This window comes from Oryx dammah, unplaced genomic scaffold, assembly GCF_014754425.2.
Source record: "Oryx dammah isolate SB20612 unplaced genomic scaffold, SCBI_Odam_1.1 HiC_scaffold_3, whole genome shotgun sequence".
Taxonomy (NCBI): Eukaryota; Metazoa; Chordata; class Mammalia; order Artiodactyla; family Bovidae; genus Oryx; species Oryx dammah.
The window spans coordinates 71,322,498-71,345,842 of NW_024070187.1; the positions used below are offsets into that span (position 1 = coordinate 71,322,498).

The window sequence follows — 23,345 nt, forward strand, 5'->3', positions numbered from 1 at the left end:
GCTTGCTATAATGAGTTAATTAGGGCATCTAAAAGTAATAATGTTGTTAAGACTTTTGATGCCTTTTGCAAATTTGTTTTCATTGGATGTTTGTTGAATGACTGGACTTTCCTAGTTGGCACTTTGAGGAAAGATGATAAGGTGTGGGGAGGATGGGTACAGGCATGAGGGAAGTTAAAGTAAAGAAAAAAGGGAAGATAACCATTATTTGAAGTTTGGTTTATATGATAATTGAGGTAGCCACTTCTCTACCTCCTTCAATATACAATTTAGTCAAAAGTCAGCAAACTTTTTCTGGAAGGGGCCAGATGTAAAGTTGGCCATAAATTGTCTGCTGCAACTCCGAGACAGCACCTATAGGCATATGTAAACAATTGTGCCTGTGTTCCAACAAAACCTTAGAATCTTTGCATCTATATTCATAAGATATTAATATGTAGTTTTCTTCTAATGTCTTTCTTTTTGTAGTGTCTTTGTTTAGAATCAGTGGGAAAATGTATAGAATTTATTACTTATTTGTGGGCTCCTATTACACTATTAGACTGCTTGGATTTGATCATTCAAATTCATGCCTGTTTCACTCACTTTCTCTTCTACAACTTGCAGGGTTCAATATTATTATAGCTGCGGTAGTGAGTCTGTAATCTGGGAGATCCCCTCTCCTGCATTGTTTTGCCAACCTTCCAAAAGGATCCAGAAGCTGGCACAGCCCAACAGATTCAAGAGAGGGTACCTAACAGACAGGTAGAGTACCTTGAGAATCTCTGTAAATTCTCATCTGATTTGGTGACTGTCACAATATTGTTCTTATTTGAGTATATGCAATTTCACAAAATAGAAGTCCACTTGGTTTTCAAAGGATCAGAGTGAAAAATCAAAAGTTTGCAGCAATTTTAGATAATTAGAAGATCATCATCAATAATTACATTTGACTCAAATTGTAGTGAAGCTAAAATTCACACCATACTCACCATTGTCAGCCAATTCAAAAATATTCAAATGAAACATTACAGGTTTTTGCAATTCATGTTCTCTTATGCCCCTGTGACTATAAATGCTCTTCCTTTTGCTTTAAATGCTGGATTTCTACTTGTCTTTAAGAGATCTCTGGGTTGGGAATATCCTCAGGAGAAGGGAACAGCTACCCACTCTAGTATTCTGGCCTGGAGAATCCCATAGACAGAGGACCCTGGCAGGCCACGGTCCATGGGGTCACAAAAAGTCAATCACGACTGAGCAACTTTCACTTTAAAAGATAGCTTAGGTGATACCTTCCACATGAGAACTATGATTGTAATGAGGTTATTGGGAAAAATGTTAGGTTGTATTAGTGGAATATGTACAAGGTTCACATACAGGAGTGTGATACTACTACTGTGCACTACTTTAGTCAGTGCACATTAGCTGTGTATGTCCACTCATGGATGTTATACCTTAAGAAACTGATAATAAATTTGAGATTATTCAGATGGGAATGAATAAGATGTTGAGTCTTCTGGAATGCGTTATATGAATAATAGTTAGGAGAAATAATAGGTTTAACTTAGAGAAGACACCAAGGAAACAGTGATAACTGTGTTTAAAAGGTGATAGCTGTGTTTAAAAGGTCAGCATCTGAAAGAGGAAGGGAAAATCAAATTAAAGTTACTTAATGTTGATTCTAGAACTTGAAGTAGAACAATGAATTTATAGAGCAGCCAGCGTCATCTAAGTGTACAGAGATCTTTCTGATAGCTGTTCAGTAGGGAAAGTGTTTATCTGGAGAAATCAACTGCTGTCTCCACCCAGTTCCCTGAAAATGTTCAAGCACAAACAGGGATGATGACTTTCAGTTCAGTTCAGTTCAGTCACTCAGTCATGTCCAACTCTTTGCTACCCCATGAATCTCAGCACGCCAGGCCTCCCTGTCCATCACCAACTCCCAGAGTTCACTCAAACTCATGTCCATCAAGTCGGTGATGCCATCTAGCCATCTCATCCTCTGTCATCCCCTTTTCCTCCTGCCCCCAATCCCTCCCAGCATCAGAGTCTTTTCCAATGAGTCAACTCTTCGCATCAGGTAGCTAAAGTACTGGAGTTTCAGCTTTAGCATCATTCCTTCCAAAGAACACCCAGGGCTGATCTCCTTCAGAATGGACTGGTTGGATCTCCTTGCAGTCCAAAGGACTCTCAAGAGTCTTCTCCAACACCACAGTTCAAAAGCATCAATTCTTCGGCGTTCAACTTTCTTCACAGTCCAACTCTCACGTCCATACATGACCACAGGAAAAACCATACCCTTGACTAGACGGACCTTTGTTGGCAAAGTAATGTCTCTGCTTTTGAATATGCTATCTAGGTTGGCCATAACTTTTCTTCCAAAGAGTAAGCATCTTTTAATTTCATGGCTGCAGTTACCATCTGCAGTGATTTTGGAGCCCAGAAAAATAAAAGTCTAACACTGTTTCCACTGTTTCCCCATCTATTTCCCATCAAGTAATGGGACCAGATGCCATGATCTTAGTTTTCTGAATGTTGAGCTTTAAGCCAACTTTTGCACTCTCCTCTCTCACTTTCATCAAGAGGCTTTTTAGTTCCTCTTCACTTTCTGCCATAAGGGTGGTGTTATCTGCATATCTGAGGTTATTGATATTTCTCCCGGCAATCTTGATTCCAGCTTGCGCTTCTTCCAGCCCAGCGTTTCTCATGATGTACTCCGTATATAAGTTAAATAAGCAGGGGGAAAATATACAGCCTTGACGTACTCCTTTTCCTATTTAGAGCCAGTCTGTTGTTCATGTCCAGTTCTAACTGTTGCTTCCTGACCTGCATATAGGTTTCTCAAAAGGCAGGTTAGGTGGTCTGGTATTCCCATCTCTTGAATTTTCCACAGTGTATTGTGATCCACACAGTCAAAGGCTTTGGCATAGTCAACAAAGCAGAAAGAGATGTTTTTCTGGAACTCTCTTTTTCCATGATCCAGTGGATATTGGCAATTTGATCTCTGGTTCCTCTGCCTTTTCTAAAACCAGCTTGAATATCTGGAAGTTCACGGTTCACATATTGCTAAAGCCTGGCTTGGAGAATTTTGAGCATTACTATGTGGATTTTAAAAAAGATTCCTGCATTCAGGGAGTGGTTGAACTGGACAACTTGAGTCTTTTTCCATCATAAAATCCAGCAAAAGTGGCCCAGTTCCTCCATAAAATTTGCTTACTTATCAATTTATTCAATAAAATCTGTTAATTTCGTTAAAATATACATGTAAATTTGGTAGTTATAGATTTCAATCTATAAACTAAAAGAATACTTGTCTGTCACCAATTTTTGAGACATTTTTGATGTTTCATATTAACCTACAATACCTAACTGACATTTATAGGACAGTATACCCAATAACAGCAGAACACACATTCTTCTCAAATGTACATGAAATATTCTTTAGGATAGATCATATATTAGGTCATGAAACAAATGTCAATAATTTGAGAAGAATTGAATTCATACAAAATCAGTTCTCTGACCACAGCAAAATGAAATTAGGAACCAATAGCAGAAGGGAAATTTTAAATATGTGAAATTAAATACCTTCCTAAACGAAAACAAAGGGTCAAAGAATGAAAACACAATATACCACAATTTATAGCTAAAATAGTGATTAGCGGGAAATTTTAGCTATAAATGCCTACATTAAAAAATAAAAGATTGAAAACCATAACTTAACCTTCCATCTTAAGAAATTACAAATGAAACTCAAGCTAATTCAAAAGTAGCAGATAGAAGGAAATAATAAAGATCAGAGTAGAAACAAATAGGAACTAGGGAGATGGAGAAAAATCAACAAAATCAAACATTGGCTCTTTGAAAAGATCAACAACAATGACAAAAACACTTTGGCTAGACTTAACAAGACAAAAAGATTCAAGTTACTAAAATCATGAAAGAAAGGAGCTTCTCTGGTGGCTCAGTTGGCAAAGAATCCACCTGCAATGCAGGAGACCCAAGTTCAATCCCTGGGTGGGGAAGATCCCCTGGAGAAGGAAATGGCAACCCACTCCAGTATTCTTGCCTGAAAAATCCCAAGGACAGAGAAGCCTGGTAGGCTATGGTCCATGGGGTTGCAAAGAGTCAGACACAACTTAGCAACTAAACCACCATGAGAGAAAGAAGAGACCTTTCTAAGGAATAATATGCAAAAGAAGAGTTAACTACTATTGATCTTATAGAGATAAAAAAGGATTATAAGGGATTACTCTGAGCAATTATAAGGTCAACAGATTAGATAACATAAATGAAATGGACAATTCCTAGGAAGACAAACTACTGAAACTTACTGAATAATAGAAAATCTCAAAAGACTCATAATAAGTAAAGAGATTTAATTAATAATTTTTTAAAACTTCCTATGAACAGCTCAGGAACAGATGCCTTCAATGATAAAGTTAGTGATATGTGTAGAGAAGAACTAACACCAATCCTTCAGTTTCCTCCAAAAACTAGGTCATGAGATCCATATTATTGCTGACACCAAAACCAGGAAAGGTCATTACAAGAGAACAAAATGACAGATGATATCTCTTATGAGTATATATGTAACAGTTCATACCAAAATACTACCAAACCAAGTCAAAATATACATGCAGCAGTCCATACCAGAATACTGGGAAAACAAATCTAACATATAAAAACAATTATACACCATGACAAAGGTGGATTTATTCCAGGAATACAAGAATATATTGAGTTCAGCATTCTGAAATCAATGTAGTACACCAAATAGAACAAAAAACTTTATTCAGGAGATGGGAATACCAGACCACTTATCTGCCTCCTAAGAAATCTGTATGCAGGTCAAGAACCAGACATGGAACAGACTGGTTCCAAATTGTGAAAGGAGTACGTCAAGGTTGCATATTGTCACCCTGCTTATTTAACTTACATACAGAATACATCGTGCAGAATGCTGGGCTGGATGAAGCACAAGCTGGAATCAAGATTGCTGGGAGAAATATCAATAATTTCAAATATACAGATGATACCACTCTAATGGCATAAAATGAAGAGGATCTAAAGAGCCTCTTGATGAAAGTGAAAGAGGAGAGTGAAAAAGCTGGCCTAAAACTCAACATTCAAAAAACTAAGATCATGGCATCTAGTCCCATCACTTCATGGCAAATAGATGGGGAAACAATGGAAACTGACACTTTCTTTTCTTGGGCTCCAAAATCACTGCAGATGGTGACTGCAGCCTTGAAATTTAAAGACACTTGCTCCTTGGAAGAAAAGCTATGACCAACCTAGACAGCATATCAAAAAGCAGAGACATTACTTTGCCAACAAAGGTCCATCTAGTCAAAGCTATGGTTTTTCCAGTAGTCATGTATGGATGTGAGAACTAGACTATAAAGAAAGCTGAATGCCGAAGAATTGATGTTTTTGAACTGTGATGTTGGAGAAGACCCTTGAGAGTCCCTTGGACTACGTGGAGATCAAACCAGTCAATCCTAAAGGAAATCAGTCCTGAATATTCATTGGAAGGACTGATGCTGAAGCTGAAACTCCAATATTTTGGCCACCTGATGGGAGGAACTGACTCACTGGAAAAGATCCTGATGCTAGGAAAGATTAAAGGCAGGAGGAGAAGGGGACTACAGAAGATGAGATGATTGGATGGCATCACCAACTTGATGGACATGAATTTGAGCAAGCTCCGGTAATGTACAGGGAGCCTGGCATGCTGCAGTCCATGGAGTCTCAAAGAGTCGGACATGACTGAGCGACTGAACTGAACTGAACTGAGCATGATTACCTGAATAGACTCAAAAAAAGAACTTAAAATTTAACACACATCATACAAACAAAGCTAGTGGAGGTGATGGAATTCCAGTAGAGCTATTTCAAATCCTGAAAGATGATGCTGTGAAAGTGCTACACTCAATATGCCAGCAAATTTGGAAAACTCAGCAGTGGCCACAGGACTGGAAATGGTCAGTTTTCATTCCAATCCCAAAGAAAGGCAATGCCAAAGAATGCTCAAATTACCGCACAATTGCACTCATCTCACATGCTAATAAAGTAATGCTCAAAAATCTCCAAGCCAGGCTTCAGCAATACGTGAACCGTGAACTCCCTGATGTTCAAGCTGATTTTAGAAAAGGCAGAGGAACCAGAGATCAAATTGCCAACATCTGCTGGATCATGGAAAAAGCAAGAGAGTTCCAGAAAAACATCTCTTTCTGCTTTGTTGACTATGCCAAAGCCTTTGACTGTGTGGATCACAATACACTGTGGAAGATTCTGAGAGAGATGGGAATACCAGACCACCTGACCTGCCTCTTGAGAAATCTGTATGCAGATCAGGAAACAACAGTTAGAACTGGACATGGAACAACAGATTGGTTCCAAATAGGAAAAGGAGTACATCAAGGCTGTATATTGTCACCCTGCTTATTTAACTTCTATGCAGAGTACATCATGAGAAACGCTGGACTGGAAGAAACACAAGCTGGAATCAAGATTGCCGGGAGAAATATCAATAACCTCAGATATGCAGATGACACCACCCTTATGGCAGAAAGTGAAGAGGAACTAAAAAGCTTCTTGATGAAACTGAAAGAGGGAAGTGAAAAAGTTGGCTTAAAGCTCAACATTCAGGAAACGAAGATTATGACATCCGGTCCTATCACTTCATGGGAAATAGATGGGAAAACAGTGGAAACAGTGTCAGACTTTATCTTTGGGGGGCTCCAAAATTACTGCAGATGGTGACTGCAGCCATGAAATTAAAAGACACTTACTCCTTGGAAGAAAAGTTATGACCAATCTAGATAGCATATTCAAAAGCAGAAACTAAGGTCTGTCTAGTCAACGCTATTGTTTTTCCAGTAGTCACGTATGGATGTGAGAGTTGGACTGTGCAGAAAGCTGAGCGCCAAAGAATTGATGCTTTTGAACTGTGGTGTTGGAGAAGACTCTTGAGAGTCCCTTGGACTGCAAGGAGATCCAACCAGTCCATTCTGAAGATCAGCCCTCGGATTTCTTTGGAAGGAATGATGCTTAAGCTGAAACTCTAGTACTTTGGCCACCTCATGCGAAGAGTTGGCTCATTGGAAAAGACTTTGATGCTGGGAGGGATTGGGGGCAGGAGGAGAAGGGAACGACAGAGGATGAAATGGCTGGATGGCATCACTGACTCGATGAACGTGAATCTGAGTGAACTACGGGAGTTGGTGATGGACAGGGAGGCCTGGCGTGCTGTGATTCATGGGGTCGTAAAGAGTTGGACATGACTGAGCGACTGAACTGATACTCAACAAACTAGGTATCAAAGTGAATTTCTTCCACTTGATAAAGGGCATCTACAAAAACCCACAGCTAACATCATAATTAATGGTGAAAGACTGAATGCTTTTACCCTGAGATCAGGAGTAAGACAAGAATATCAGCTCTTACCATTTTTATTCAACATCACGTGCACATGCTCAGTCACTAAGTTGTGTCTGACTCTTTTGCAACGCCATGGACTGTAGCCTGCTAGGACTCATCTGGCCCTGGGATTTACCAGGCAAGAATACTGGAGTGGGTTGCCATTTCCTACTCCAGGGTATCTTCCCAATCTAGGGATCGAATCCATGTCTCCTGCATTGGCACGTGGGTTCTTTACCACTGAGCCACCAGGGAAGCTGCCATCCAACACCACACTACAGATTGAAGTCAGAGCAATGAGGCAAGAAAAAGAAATAAAAGGTATTCAGGTTGGAAAGGAAGAAGTAAAACTCTCTCTTCTCATACATGACATGAAAATCTCAGGAAATCCATGTAAAAATATTGGGGTAGTCACTAAGTTGTGTTTAATGCATGATCCCATGGACTGTAGCCCACTTCCTTTGTCCATGGGATTTCCCAAGCCAGAATACTGGAGTGGGTAGAATAAATGAATTCAAGGAGGCACAGAATCCAAGATCAATATACAAAAAGCATACATGCAATGGAATAATAATAATAATACATGCAATGTATTCCAGCCTTGAAAAGGAAGGAAATTCTGACACATGGTACAACAGGGATGAACCTTGAGGATATTATGCTAAATGAAATATGCCAATCACATGCGCAAATGCTGTATGACTCCACTTATACACAGTACCAACTGCAGTCAAATTCATTTACAGAAAGTAGGATGGTGATTGTGAGGGACTAGGTGGTGTGAAGAATGAGGAGTCATTTAGTAGATTTAGAGATCTGCAAGATGAAAATTGTTCTGGAGGTTTCACAACAATGTGAATGCATTTAACACTACTATATTACACACTTTAAAATGATTAAAATGGTAAATTTTACATTGCATGTATTTTACCATAATTAAAAATAAAAACAAAATACTTAGGAATAAACTTAACGAAAGAAGTATAAATGTACACAGAGAATGACAAACATTGTTGAAAGAAAATTTAAAAACATGGAAAGAAATTCTTTGTTCATAGATTGGAAGTCTTGACTTTGTTATGGTGACAATTTTCACCAAATTGATCTACAGATTCAATTCAATACCTATTAAAATTCTAGCTATCTTTTTCGACCCCATGGACTGTAGGAGCATGTGGTAGCATGCTCCTCATGGGATTTTCCAGGCAAGAGTACTGGAGTCGGTTGCCATTTCCTTCTCCAGAGGATCTTCCCGACCAAGGGATTGAACCTGGGTCTCCCTCATTGTAGGCAGATGCTTTACCGTCTGAGCCACCAGGGAAGTCCTAGAAATTGACAAGGTGATTCTAAAATTCACATACTAATGTAAGAAACCTAGAGTAGCAAATAAACAGACTTGAAAAAGAAGAGCAAAGTTGTAAGACTTACAGCTTCTGATTTGAAAACTTGCTAAAAATCTGCAGTACTCAAAACAGTGTGTTACTGGCATAAAGATATAGATCAATGGAAAGATCAAAAGACGTACAGATCAACGGAAAAGAATTGAGAGTCCAGAAATAAACCTTTATGTTTATGTCAATTGATTTTTGACAAGGATGCCAGGAAAATTTAATTGAAGAACAATAGTTATTTAAACAAATGGTGCTATGATAACTGATTTTTTTTTAAGTCGCTTAGTTATGTCTGACTCTTTGTGACCCCATGGACTGTACAGTCTGGAATTTTCTAGGCCAGAATACTGGAGTGGGTAGCCTTTCCCTTCTCCAAGGGATCTTCCCAACCCAAGGATCGAATCCAGATTTCCCACATTGCAGGTGGATTCTTTATTAGCTAAGCCACAAGGGAAGTCCAAGAATATCGGAGTGGGTAGCCTATCCCTTCTCCAGGGGATCTTCACAACCCAGGAATTGAACCAGGGTCTCCTTCATTGCAGGAGGATTCTTTACCAACTGAGCTATCAGGGAGGCCCATGATAACTGGGCTTTTCATTCCTTGTATGTTTGGTGTGAAGTAGGGGTCCAACTTCATTCTTTTGCAAATGACTCCTACTTCACACCAAGCATAAAAATTAATTCAAAATGAATCACAGACCTAAATATAAAAGCAAAAATTGTAAAACTCTTAGAAGAAAACATAGGCATATATCTCTGTAACTAAGCAGTGGCTTCTTAGATATGACCCTAGAAACACATGTGACAAAAAAAGTACAATAAATTGGACTTCATCAAAAGTAAAAACTTTCTTTGCATCAAAGGGCACTCTCAAGGGAATGAGAAGACAACTCATACATTGGGTGAAAATATTTGCAGATTGTATTAGGGACTAGTATTCAGAATATATATATAAATAATTCTTAAAATTGTACAAAAAAGACAACCCAATTTAAAAAATAGGCAAGGGACTTGAATAGACATTTCTCCAGAGAAAATATACAATAAACCAAAATGCACATGAGAAATGCTAAATATCATTAATCATCTTGGAAATGCACATGAAAACCATGAGATTCTACTTCACACCTCTATAGTACCAATAGTAATTAATATACATAAAATAACTTGTATTGGAGAAATTGAAACCGTCATACATTGCTGGTGGGAATGTGAAATGGTGAAGCTTGGGTGGAAAATAGTTTTCCAGGTCCTCAAAATGTTAAACATAGAATTATCGTATGATCAGCAACGCTACCCCTAGGCATGCACCGAAGAGAATTGAAAACATGGTCACACAAAAACTTGTACGTGGTTATTCACAGAGCAGCATTCCAAAATAGCCAAAAAGTGGAAGCAACTCAAATGTTCATCAGTGGATGCATGAATAAACAAAATATGACAAGCCCATATAATGTGATATTATTCAGCCCTAAAAGAAATGACAATTGATACATGATTTTTGAAAATATGCCGAGTAGAGTAAGCCACACACAATAAGCAACATATTTGTATGATTTCATTTATTTGAAATTTCTAGAATAGGCAAATCCTTAGAGACAGAAAGTAGATTACTAGTTCTAGGGATGATCAATGGAGTAATGGGGAAGGACTGTTCATAGCTATGGGATTTCTCTTTAGAGCATTGAAAACATCCTGGATTTAGGTAGTGGTGATGATTGCACAATTTTGTGAATGTTCCACAAAGCACTGAATTGTACATTTCAAAAGGGTAAATTCTATGATATGCTAACAATATTTCAGCTTTTAAATCTAACAGACTAATCCTAGAGGGTAATCGTATTTATTTGAGAAAAACATTTTCCATACTATGTTTGTGGGTTTGTTGCTTGACAGATCTGTTCTGGAAAAGGCATACGTAGGGAAACCACTATGATAATCGACCAGGTTGCTGGGAGTTATGGCCAGTACTCTCAGACTGTCCTGCAGAGGAGCCTACCACAGGAGGTTCTTGATAGTGACTGGAATTTTTATCTCAGGGTTTTAATAGGAGGTTTTGGTAGACAGTGAAGTGTTTTTTAAACTGCAAGTCTCAACCCATCAGTGGATCATGAAATCAATTCCAATTATTTTTTTTAATGAAATCAAATGAAATTTTATAAATCAGAATATATTGCCTAGGGAAAGCATCATTTCATAATCATTTAGTTTCAGATATGCAAATTTACATATACTATGTCATAAAATCTTCCCTGGTGGCTCAGAGGTTAAAGCGTCTGCCTCCAGTGTGGGAGACCCAGGTTCAATCCCTGGGTCGGGAAGATCCCCTGGAGAAGGAAAAGGTAACCCACTCCACTATTCTTGCCTGGAGAATCCCATGGGCGGAGAAGCCTGTTAGGCTACAGTCCACGGGGTCGCAGAGTCAGACATGACTGAGTGACTTCACTTAGTACTGCGAGTCATAGTAAAACAACTTTGAGAAACACCAATCTAATAGAAAGAGCATGAATGATTTGGGGAAAAGATGCTCCTGAGATAGAAACAATATATATATAATTGATTGGAGGTTAATTATAGCAATAAAGAATGGAGTTATAGTTCTTCCAGTGATTATATTTCATGTTCCATTTGCCTATAGACCCTTCAATGATTACTTAATAAGAGATTCTCTTCAATTCTCTGATCCTTCTCCTCGGATATTACGACTCTCAGTAGCCAAAGCCACAAATCCAAACTATGTTCCTCCAAAAAGTGTAAGTGGGTCTATGTGAAAGAGACAGTTCCTATAGACTTTGTAACCTGACTGTAACTGTAATGTCTTCCCTCTTATTTCTACATGGGTATTTTTCTTTTCTTCCTGTTTATTTTCCCCTCTCATCAAATGAACTTTTCTGTCTCCACTGTGCCTAATATATCAGTCAGGATTTGATGTGAGAAGCAGATTCACGATGAGTATTATGTTAAATTAACCTTAAGAAATTATGGGAGCTGTTGAGAAGTCTATGGAAGACTGTCATAGCAGCTGGGACTTGGGTCTGGTCATAGACCTAGGAGAAATGAGAGAGAGTAGGGGCAAATCAGAAGTTCCCTGGAAAATGCCTCAGTGGCCATTTCAGGTTCTTCAGTCCAGGAGAGTCTCACCTCTTCAGACAAGGGAGGAAGGCTCAGGATACTCAAGGGTACCCAGCTTCATTGGAATGTGCCCTTATGTTTCAATTCCAATTTTCAAGGTCCAGTTCCTTCTCAATCTTAACTTTAATTCCTTAACTTTAATATAGGAAACGATATAAGTTTGGGAATTCAATTTGCACTGAACTACACCTATTCACCAGAGAAGGCAACAGCACCCCACTCCAGTACTCGTGCCTGAAAAATCCCATGGACGGAGGAGCCTGGTAGGCTGCACTCCATGGGGTCGCTAGGAGTCGGACACGACTGAGCAACTTCACCTTTACTTTTCACTTTCATGCATTGGAGAAGGAAATGGCAACCCACTCCAGTGTTCTTGCCTGGAGAATCCCAGGGACGGGGGAGCCTGGTGGGCTGCCATCTCTGGGGTCGCACAGAGTCGGACACGACTGAGGCGACTTAGCAACAGCAGCAGCAGCACACCTTTTCACAGAAGTAGATTTTGAGTTCGGTTGTCAATATTTTCAGTCCTGTGACCATAGGAGATAAGGATTTATTTTGGATAAGTCACAAAAACTTTTCCAGTCTCTTAACTACACCTTCAAGTGGGAATTTAAAGCCCTGAGCTGATAATTCTTTTCTCAATTTCTCCAGTGCACTTAGAGGCAATAAACCAACCCCATATACTTCTTTATTTCATTAAAAAGATTGTGTCAGCAGCTGCTTGGTTACCCAAATGTTGCTTTCTGTTTTGTCAATGGATGCCATGGACTACCAGTGTCTTTTTTTTTTTTTTTTTTTTTTTGACCCCTGGCAATAGAATCATTAATCTGCTCAGAGAACAAATTCCAGATAGTCTAGAACTAATATAGGTATGCTGCTGCTGCTAAGTCACTTCAGTCATGTCCGACTCTGTGCGACCCCATAGACGGCAGCCCACCAGGCTCCCTCATCCCTGGGATTCTCCAGGCAAAAACACTGGAGTGGGTTGCCATTTCCTTCTCCAATGCATGAAAGTGAAAAGTGAAAGTGAAGTTGTTCAGTTGTGTCTGACTCTTAGCGACTCCATGGATTGTAGCCCACCAGGCTCCTCCATCCATGGGATTTTCCAGGCAAGAGTACTGGAGTGGGGTGCCATTGCCTTCTCCGAATATAGGTATACTTAAGAGATATTTTGGGTTCAGTTCTAGACCATGCCAATAATGCAAATATTGCAATAAGTCAAGTCACATGAATATTTTTGTTTCCCAGAGCATATAAAAGTTATGTTTATACTACTGTAGTCTATTAAGTATGCAATAGCATTATATCTAAAAACCCAGTGTATATACTTTCATTAAAAAATATTTTACTGCTAAAAATTCTTAACCATAATCTGAGCCTTCAGTGAGTCATAAGCTTTTTGCAATAGTAAAGTCAAAGATCACTGATCACAGATCAGCATAATATAACAGTAATGAAAAAATTTGAAATGTTATGAGAATTACCCAAATATGACACACAGATTCAAAGTGAGTAGATGCTGTTGGGGGAATGGTGCCTATAAACTTGCTTGATGCAGAGTTGCCACAAACCTTTAATTAAAAAAAAAAAAAAAGACAGTATTTGCAAAGTGCCACAAAACACATAATGCCTGAACAGAGGACGCATCCCTAAGTTCTGATCTGGTTATCTGTTGCTTTATACCAAACCATACCCAAACATAGTGATGTAAAACAGCAGTTATTTTGTTTTGCTCAAAGATTTAAAATAAAATTTTTTTAAATTTATTTATTTTTGGCTGTGCTGGGTCTTTGTTGCTGCTCAGGCTTTTTCTAGTTGCAGATTTGTGTCCTATGTTGGCAGGCGGATTCTGTACCCCTGAGTCACCAGGGAAGCCCACTCTGCTCAAGGATTTTATGAGTCAGCAGCTCTGACAGGGAAGCAGGTATGACTTGTCTCTGCTCCATGATGTCTGGAGCCTTAACTGGAAGATTTCTAATGGCTTGGATGTCTCAAATGGTAGGGAGCTAAAATCAACTGAAAGCTCCATACATGCCTTGCTTGCCCTGCTGTTAATACCGTAGACTGGGTGGCTTAAATAACAGACGTTTCTTATAATTCTGGAAGCTGAGTAATCCAAGTCAAGGTGCCCTTAGATTCTTTTCTTAATGAGGACCCTCTTCTGGGTTGTAACAGCCATCCTCCTGATATGTGTCCCATGACCTATGCTTTGTATGTAAGCAGAGAGAGTTCTGATCTCCCTCCCTTTTCTCATAAGCACACTAATCTCTTTATGGAGGTTCCACCCTCACGACCTCATCTAAACCTAATTATCAAAGCCCTCACCTCTAGTGCCATTGCATTGGGGGTTAGGATTTTAACATAGGAATTTGGCTGGAGGTTGGAGGGGTGCTGAGGGAGTGGATATAAATATTCAGCCCATTGTTGTTATTCAGTCGCTAGGTCATGTCCAGCTCTTTGCGACCCCATGGACTGCAGTAAAACAGGCACCTCTGTCCTCCACTATCTCCTGGAGTTTGCTCAGATTCATGTCCATTGAGTCAGTGATGCTATCTGACCATCCCATCCTCTACTGCCCCCTTCTCCTTTTTCCTTCAGTCTTTCCCAGCATCAGGATCTTTTCCAATGAGTCGGCTCTTTGCATGAGGTGGCCAAAGTATTTAGAACTTTAGCATCAGTCCTTTCAATGAATATTCAAAGTTGATTTCCTTTAGGGTTGACTGCTTTGATCTCCTTGAAGTCCAAGGGACTCTCGAGTCTTTTCCAGCACCACAATTTGAAAATATCAATGCTTCAGCACTCAACCTTGTTTATGGTCCAGCTCTCACAGCTGGAAAAACCATAGCTTTGACTAGATGGACCTTTGTTGGCAAAGTAATGTCTCTGCTTTTTGATATGCTGTCTAGGTTTGTTGTAACTTTTCTTCCAAGGAGCAAGTGCCTTTTAATTTCATGGCTACAGTCACCATCTGCAGTTATTTTGGAGCCCAAGAAAATGAAATGTGACATTGTTTCCACTTTTTCTCCATCTATTTGCCATGAAGTGATAGGACCAGATGCCATGATCTTCATTTTTGAAATGTTAGCCTTTAAGCTATTTCTTTCAGTCTCCTCTTTTACCTTCACAAGAAGCTCTTTAGTTCCCCTTCACTTTCTCCCATTAGAGTGGTCTTATCTGTGTATCTAAGGGTGTTGATACTTCTCCTAGCAATCTTGATTCCAGCTTGGGATTCAGCCAGCCAGGCATTTCACATGATATACCCTGTATAGAAGTTAAATAAGCAGGGTAACAATATACAGCCTTGTCATACTCCTTTCCCGATTTTGAACCAGTCAGTTGTTCCATGTCCAGTTCTTGACCCACATACAGGTTTCTCAGGGACAGGGAAGGTGGTCTGGTATTCCTATCTCTTGAAGAATTTTCTACAGTTTAATGTGATGCACACAGTCAAAGGCTTTAGTGTAGTCAATAAAGCAAATGTTTTTCTGGAACTCCCTTGCTTTCTCCATGAAATGATAACTCGCAATTTGATCTCTGATCCAGTCCATTACAAAAACTATTTGTAGTGCCCCCAACTGGAATGACTTGAAGGTTAAACTTAGCTGGGACTATTTACAGGGTCACCTTTGTATGGCCTTTCTATGTGGCTTAGACCTCTCTCAGCATGACAGCTGTGTTCTGAGAAGGAATATCCTAAATTATAATGTTCCAAGGGTGAGCCTTCCAGGAGAATCAGGTAGAAGCTTCATGTTTTTCTTATGATTTGGCCTTGGAAGTCACATTATGTCCCTGCAGGCATACTCTGTTGATTGATAAAGGTACAAGTCTGGCCAAATTCAAGGGGGCAGGGCCGCAAACCCCACCTCTCCATGAGAGAAGTGGCAAAGAATTTATAGGCACTTAAGAAAAAACTTCCACACCCAGTGATGTGAGTCTTTTGGTATCCTTGAGCATGATTTTTGTATGAATAAAAAACTGTGCAAAGGTATGCTCTTAAGTAATTAATAGCCAATTTTTAAAATTTCAAATTAGAAAATCTATTTATTAGACTTTTAAGTTTAGTTTGGTAGTTTTATTATTCTATTTATAATTCTAGCAGTTTTTGACAGTAACTTTTAAGAGTCCTAAGTAATATTTGATATACAAACTTAATTAAATTCATTCAAATAGTTTAAACTATATTTATACGTGCTTACTTGCTCAGTCGTATCTGACTCTTTGCAACCCCGTGGGCTGCAGCCCACCAGGCTCCTGTGTCCATGGAATTTTCAAGGTAAGAATACTGGAATGGGTTGCCATTTCCTTCTCCAGGGGATCTTCCTGACCCAGGGATTGAACTTGCATCTCTTGTGTCTCCTGCATTGGCAGGCAGATTCTTTACCACTGCATCACCTGGGAAGCCTAAATATATTAAATTTGATTTCTTTTCAGGTTATTTTATGTCAACCATCTACATTAATAAAACCTCAAATATTAAATAGTTATTTAAAAATATAATACATTAAACATAAATACAGTGAACCTGAAGTTTTTTTAATGTTGTAAGAATTGATACTGGCCCAGGTTCTTGGACTTTTTAATCAACACATTGATAAGAGGCCAGATGAAAAATTCAGGCAAGGCTTCATCGGGACTCATGCTGCAGCAGGGGAGAGGGAAAACAAGTAACAGGTACCCTCGCTTGCTTCCTGAGATGGGGGTGAGCTGCTCCCTTAAACAGGGGGAGGGTAGGGGCAGATGGCTAGGTGGCTCGGTGGTAAAGAATCTGCCTGCCAGTGCGGGAGAGGCAGGTTTGATCCCTCGGTTGGAAGATCCCCTGGAGGAGGAAAAAGCAACCCACTCCAGCATCCTTGCCTGAAGAATCCCATGGATAGAGCAGCCTGGTGGGCTACAGACCATGGGACTGCAAAGAGTTGGACTCAACTGAGCCGCTGAAGGGTGGCTTAGGTGGTCTGCCAACTCCCTTGATGGTGCTGTGTGCAGGGATCATGCTTTTGCTCCTGGTATCTCAAAGTGGCAGTTGAGTTTTGGTCTTTTTGTATCTTCTACTTATTCATAATTTGCCCCAGCTGTGCACATAAGCAGTTCTTTTTAGTCCCCTTATAGTTTCTTTGTATTATGTTGCTCCAGGAGGCATTTGTCAAGGTGCAGGCACTGCAATAAAAGGTCCCACGTCCCAGCTTGTTTCAGAATAACATAAAGTTAAGATTTCAACTGAATGTCATCCTTCCAAATCAGTTTACTCCATGATACACTGCAAATTGCAGTTGTAATGTTATCATTCTTACAGGCCAAATTCTCTTAAAACGTGTGCCTACTTTTATTTTAATATACACTTATTTTTTGTTTTTTAGTAATTTCAAATTTACTCACAATCTGCAAAAATTAAGTCCATTGGCTTTGTCATTCTCTCTCCTCTGTGTAAGATGTGTGTGTGTGTATTTAATTTTTTCCCTGAATCACTTTTCAGTTCATGTTTTTCTTTTTCGGCCACCCTGCACAGCTTTTGGGATCTCAGTTCCCTGACCACGGATCATACCTGGGCCACAGCACTGAAGGTGCCAAATCCTAACTAGATCATCAGAGAACTCCCTCCCTGAATCATTTTTGAAAGTTAGTTACAGACATCGTATACCCCTTTTCCTCAGTGCTTTATTGTGTTTCCTAACAATAGGCTATTATCTTTTAGAACTACAGTACTGTTACCAAGATCAGGAAATTTAACATTGATATAGTACCACATCTATTCTACACTCCCTGTTCAAATTTCATCAAGTTTTGCACATACTTATACTGAAGAAATGGAGAAGGCAATGGCAACCCACTCCAGTACTCTTGCCTTAAAAGTCCCATGGACGGAGGAGCCTGGTAGGCTGCAGTCCATGGGGTCGCTAAGAGTTGGACACGACTGAGCGACTTCACTTTCACTTTTCACTTTCATGCATTGGAGAAGGCAGTGGCAACCCACTCCAGTGTTCTTGCCTGGAGAATCCCAGGGACGGGGGAGCCTGGTGGGCTTCCGTCTCTGGGGTTGCACAGAGTCGGACATGACTGAAGCGACTTAGCAGTAGCATACTGAAGACAAAGTGTTATTTCTATGAGTTTTATTTTCTTAGCTATTTGACAGTTAATTCTAAATCTTCTAAGAGTTTAAAAATAACACACGCCCACAAAAGAAGTTAAGTTACTATAAAGTGCCTGAGGTTACTTGCCACCAGATACTTCTGATGGATACACTGTAGGAAGGCCTTTTACCTCTATGAATGTCATACTAAGTCTCTTTTAATAGTAACTGTTAGTACTGTTGTTGTTCAGTTCTTCCCCATCTTTAGTTTAAAAGTAAGTTCCAAAACAGCTGAGTTTGAATCTATACAACCTAGTTTCAGAAGGATGGAAATTGATCCTTTCGGCTATAATCATGGGTTACTATAATATTCTCATCTCTTCTGTTGAATTTACTGAGAAGTCTGCTCTAGCAATCAGACACTACTTTGTAACTATGATCTAGATAGTATTTAGTGTTTGATGCTTATAATTACTATTTTCTTTTTCTCCCCTAGATTGAAACCAAGATTTTATCATCTACCCTGTCTGCTATTGCAGCTCCTAGAATCGTAGACCTTGCCCATCCACGGATTAAGATAGAGGGTCTGTGCTTTGAAAGAGAAAGAAGTGAAAAGCCCATTCGTCCTGTAAGCCGTCACTACCTTGGCATCCTTCAGCTCACTTTCTGCTCATTCCAAGGTGTTACTTTGCCTCTGTAGGGCATAGACCAAAGTCATTGGATAAGAAAGCCTTGAAAGAGTAGTCTGTAGCGGGAAGGAAGTTCTAGCTGCAAGATACGGAGAAAGGTTGAGGGTGAAGAGCATCATGGATTTGGGAGTCAATAAGAGCTGGGTTCAGGTTCCTGCCTCACTACTGCTAGCTCTATGATGTTGTGATAACCTTCTTGAGCCTTATTCATTCAATAAGGATTTGAATCTCTACTGAGTGCCAGATACCATGCCCAGTGAACACAGTGGAGGGAGACCAAAAAAAAAAAAAAAAAGTAAACAGATAAGATGATGTCAAGTAGTGGTAAGTGCTATGAAGAAAATGGGAAAGGAGTGACTATGGCTGAGGGTAGAGAACACGCTTCTTGTGTATAGTAATCAGGGAAAGACTCTTAAAGGAAAGACTATTTGAGGTGAATGAGAAGGAGTCAGCTAAGTGAATGAGAAGAGAAGAGAATGTTCTAGTAAAGGGAAGAGCACGTGCCAAAGTCCTAAAGTTGTGATGGCATTGTGAGCAAGGGGATTGTCAAGATAATAGTTCCAAGTTTCAGGACTGTTATGACTTGTGGTGTCAGTAAGGCCAGTGTTTAGCCCAGAGCCCAACACCTTCAGTGGTTTCCCTCACTCTTCCTCCCTGACTCTCCCCTCCATTCATTCTAGTGGCTACTTGACTTCTAATCCCAACTGAGTTTTCAATAAATACCTAATGATCATGTTGCCAAACGGAGTCACACCAATTTCATCATTATAGGAATCTGAGGATTAGATGTGGAATTCTGTTAGGAAATTCCCTAGGGAATCAATAAAACCTTGGGAGAGTGACTTGAGTTTGCTAAAATGAATTGTGACCTTTGGGGAAATCAAAACTTGATTCTCCATTTTCTTGGTATGTGATTATAGCCATCTTTAATTGCTAGGATTGTCTGGGGGTTTAAAAAAATCTTTTAAAAAAATGATTCCACTGCAGATGAGGCTTCCCAGGTGGCTGAGTGGTAAAGAATCCACTTGCCAACGTGGGAGATGGAGGAGATGAGGGTTCGATCCCTGGGTCAGGAAGATCCCTGGAGAAGGAAATGGCAACCCACTCCAGTGTTCTTGCCTGGAAAGTTCCATGGACAGAGGAGCCTGGTGGGCTGTAGTCCATGGGGTCACAAAGAGTCAGACATGACTGAGCAACTGAACATGCACTACTGCAGATAATCATATTCTTCAGAGGGAGAGAATAGTAGCTATATGTCATCTTTCCTATTTTACCAACAAACCAACATAATAGAAAGGCCTCCTGGCATATATGGTTTCCAAAGTAAGACCAAAATGAGTCAATGAGTCAGTCAGTCAGCCTATCTTTATTCAGTAACAATTATGCACCAGAATCTAGTCCAGCTGTGGGCAAACAGGTACATCTCTCAAGCAGCTTATATTCTGGTGGGGAGAAGCAGACAATAAACACCCCAATAATAAAATAAATGAGCTAAGGCAGGTGTTGGTGAGTTCTGTGAAGAAGATAAAATAGGGTAATTAGAATGGCTGGTATACCTTGGATGGTCAGGGAAGAGCTTCTTGAGGATGTGATGTTTGAGTCTAGAGGCTTGAATGATGAAGAGGAGGCATGACAAGAATGGGGAAAGAGAGTTTCAAGCAGAACTAGCAAGTGCAAAGGTCTTGAGATGGAAAGAGCTGGGCCAGAGGGGCCTGTGTGGCTGGGATCTTAGTGATCAAGGGAGAGATGGAAGGAAGGTGAGGTCATGGAGGAGAGCAGGCAGATCATGTAGGGCCTTCTTGACCACAGTAAGGAGCCTAATTCTTAGCAAAATGGAAAGCTGCTGGAAGGTTTAAACCCTGAGAGTGACATGATTTGACTTGGGCCTTGGAAAGTGCATTCCTCATCAAGTTATTATGGTGATTGCATGGGAATGATACAGGCAAATCACTGAGAACACTCTCTGGCTCATGGAATACATTTGTTAAAATGCACCTTCTCGCCCTCAGTAACTGCTGTATGAAGGCTGGCTTGTATGGGGCAAGAAGGGAAGCAGAGAGGCCAGTTAGAGAGTAATCAGGAGAGAAATAATGGTGACTCAATAAATGCTATACCTGAAAAGAGAGATGTGAAATTTTTGTATCATTTTGTTTCCACTATAGATCTCCCACGCTGCCTTGCTGGCCCACCCTAGCCCTCGAATACTAGCTCTAGCTAAGGCCAAGCCTCTTCATAAAGATTATTTACCTCCCCGCGATGCCCTCTGGCCAGTATCTTATGCTGCTATCCATTCCAAGATATCTCCCAGAATTCAAGAACTAGCTAACCCAAATATAAGGTATGTCAATTAAAGGCTAAGATGGGACAGGAAAGCCTGGGGATACTAAGGAGAGGGAAAAGGTGATCTGGTAAGGTAAATGAAATGAATTGTAGGAAAACAATACATTTTTAAAATCATCTCACTTGTTACATTTATTGTGGCAAATCTATGGTCTTCTTACCATGACTTGTTGATAAGACTACAATTAAATAGTGGACTAGCTTTAGACCTAGGATACAACTAGCTTTGAGCTTTAGACCTAGGATACAACTCTGTTATTATGGATATGGGATTATCTATCTATATTATTAAGGGAATAATCTATCTCTATTGTTGGGACTTCCCTAGTGGCTCAGGTGATAAAGAATGTGCCTGCAATGCAGGAGACCTGGGGTTCATCCCTGGGTCAGGAGGATCTCCCGGAGAAGGGAATAGTTACCTACTCCAGTATTCTTGCCTGGAGAATGCCATGGACAGAGGAGCCTGTTGGGCTACAGGGTGGCAATGAATGGGACAGGACTGAGCGACTAACACACATCTATACTTATATTGTTAAGGAAAACAAATTATAGATCAGAAACATAATTGTTACAGTTTCCTACATTGCAGGCAGATTGTTTATGGGCTGAGCCATGGGAGAAATGCCACTTATATTATCTCAGAGTACATAATAAGCTGGTAACAATGGTTACTTTGGAGGCCTAGGGAGCTAGGATGGGAGGAAGACTTATTTTTCCCTAAATAGACTTTTATAATTTTTCAGTGTTTTTGCCTCATGTGCATGTATGAACTATTTCAAATAAATCAGAAAATATATTAAGCAAAGAAAAACTTGCCTCTAATTCCTGTTCATTTTTCAGAAGACTTCTCAACCTGCCTGAACCTCAATTCATTTCGTTACCTTCAAGGGATAATACTTGATCCCCTTTTTCTAGCACCATCAAGAAAACATAATTGAAAAAGTTGTAGTAGTCTTGAGCTCAGGGAATAGGAAATATATTCAATCTTATATAATAAAATATTTTAAAATTTTGCAATAAGTTTTTCTTAAAAAAAAAAAAAGTTAAACATCAAATGAAATGACAGTCATTCTCTCTACACTGACAAAGGAAAGGAAAGAGTAAGATCAGGTACTCAATATTCTATCCTGGTAGCAAAATTCTTATTTGGTGGTTAAGGATGGAAACTTCAAAAAAACATAATTTCTTCAAGTTCACTAGTGAACTGTCTGGCTTTGTTTTAACACTGCCAAATTATTGAGGAATTTCCAGAATTTGTTTTCTATGGAAAGAGGAAAGGCTTTGGAATCTGACACAAATCTAGATTTGACCACAGGTCATTCTTACGACTTGCCTGAACCTTCATCTCCTTATCTGTATAGTGGAAGTCAATGATACCTGTTTTATGAGATGCTTATGAAAATCAAAATGGGATAATATCACAGTGCCTAACATATAGTGGATGCCTGAGAACTGTTAGTTCTCTTTCCCTTTCATCCTATTTCAAGTTGAATCTTTTTTTCCATTTCAGGACTCCTATGCATATTGTATATTATGATCCAGAAGTCTTTAAAGTCAAGCCAGCTGCCTTGAAAACACAATGTTCTCCGAGGATCCAGGAGTTGGCAGAACCTATTACTCGTTAAAAACAGAAAGCCACAGTTCCCTAGTCTGTTGCGTCAGTTTGCAGCCTCCACCCCCTCAATATACCCTGGACCTCTAGGGAACACCACTGCTGCTGTTACCTGCAATCGTGTCTTTAGCAGGTCCGGGGATTCTAGCATGCTTTAAAGAGAAAATGAATGCCCGCCTTATTATCCTTATTCTCTCCTCATGCATATCTCAGCGGTCTCATTGCTCTGGCGGACCTGAAAAATCAAAACCTCCATATATTTGCTGGTTTTGCTTTTCTTTTCCCAGTGCGATCTATGTTCTCCAGTAGCTGATCACATCTCACTGTCTTCTCAAATAAATCTTGAAGACTGAAATCATTCTCCGTGTTACTTTTCCATTGCCCCCTCATTACTGAGAAGTAACACTGAAAAACGGTGAAGCCTTTGCGGATAAGTCAAAATGCTTTCTATAATCTGTAGATGAAATTTAGGAAACAGGTTACTATATTTTTTTGAATGAGTAAATGAACATTTATTAAATATTTTTGTGACAAGTGCTACACTAGATACATATCAAAGGAAATACAGTAACCTTATGAGATAATTATTATCATCTTCAGTTTACAAGCAAGAACATTGAGATCCAGAGTCTATATGCCTAGATTATGTTGCCATAGAGTTATAAATCAAATTGCAACTTTCAGCTCCAAATTGAAGTATAATTTTATTAAAA

At 39.6% G+C, this 23,345-nt stretch overlaps 1 protein-coding gene across 1 annotated transcript in view; it reads left to right on the forward strand.

Annotated features, from left to right (window-relative positions):
* The window catches only part of THEGL (theg spermatid protein like), a 40,535-nt gene extending 17,890 nt beyond the window's left edge, over positions 1 to 22,645 (forward strand). Inside the window, exons 5-9 of the mRNA XM_040238268.1 lie at positions 607 to 744; positions 11,434 to 11,548; positions 18,488 to 18,619; positions 20,843 to 21,018; positions 22,531 to 22,645. Coding sequence (XP_040094202.1) covers positions 607 to 744; positions 11,434 to 11,548; positions 18,488 to 18,619; positions 20,843 to 21,018; positions 22,531 to 22,645 — 676 coding nt within the window. The remainder of the gene's footprint in view (positions 1 to 606; positions 745 to 11,433; positions 11,549 to 18,487; positions 18,620 to 20,842; positions 21,019 to 22,530) is intronic.
* Positions 22,646 to 23,345: the final 700 nt, after the last annotated feature.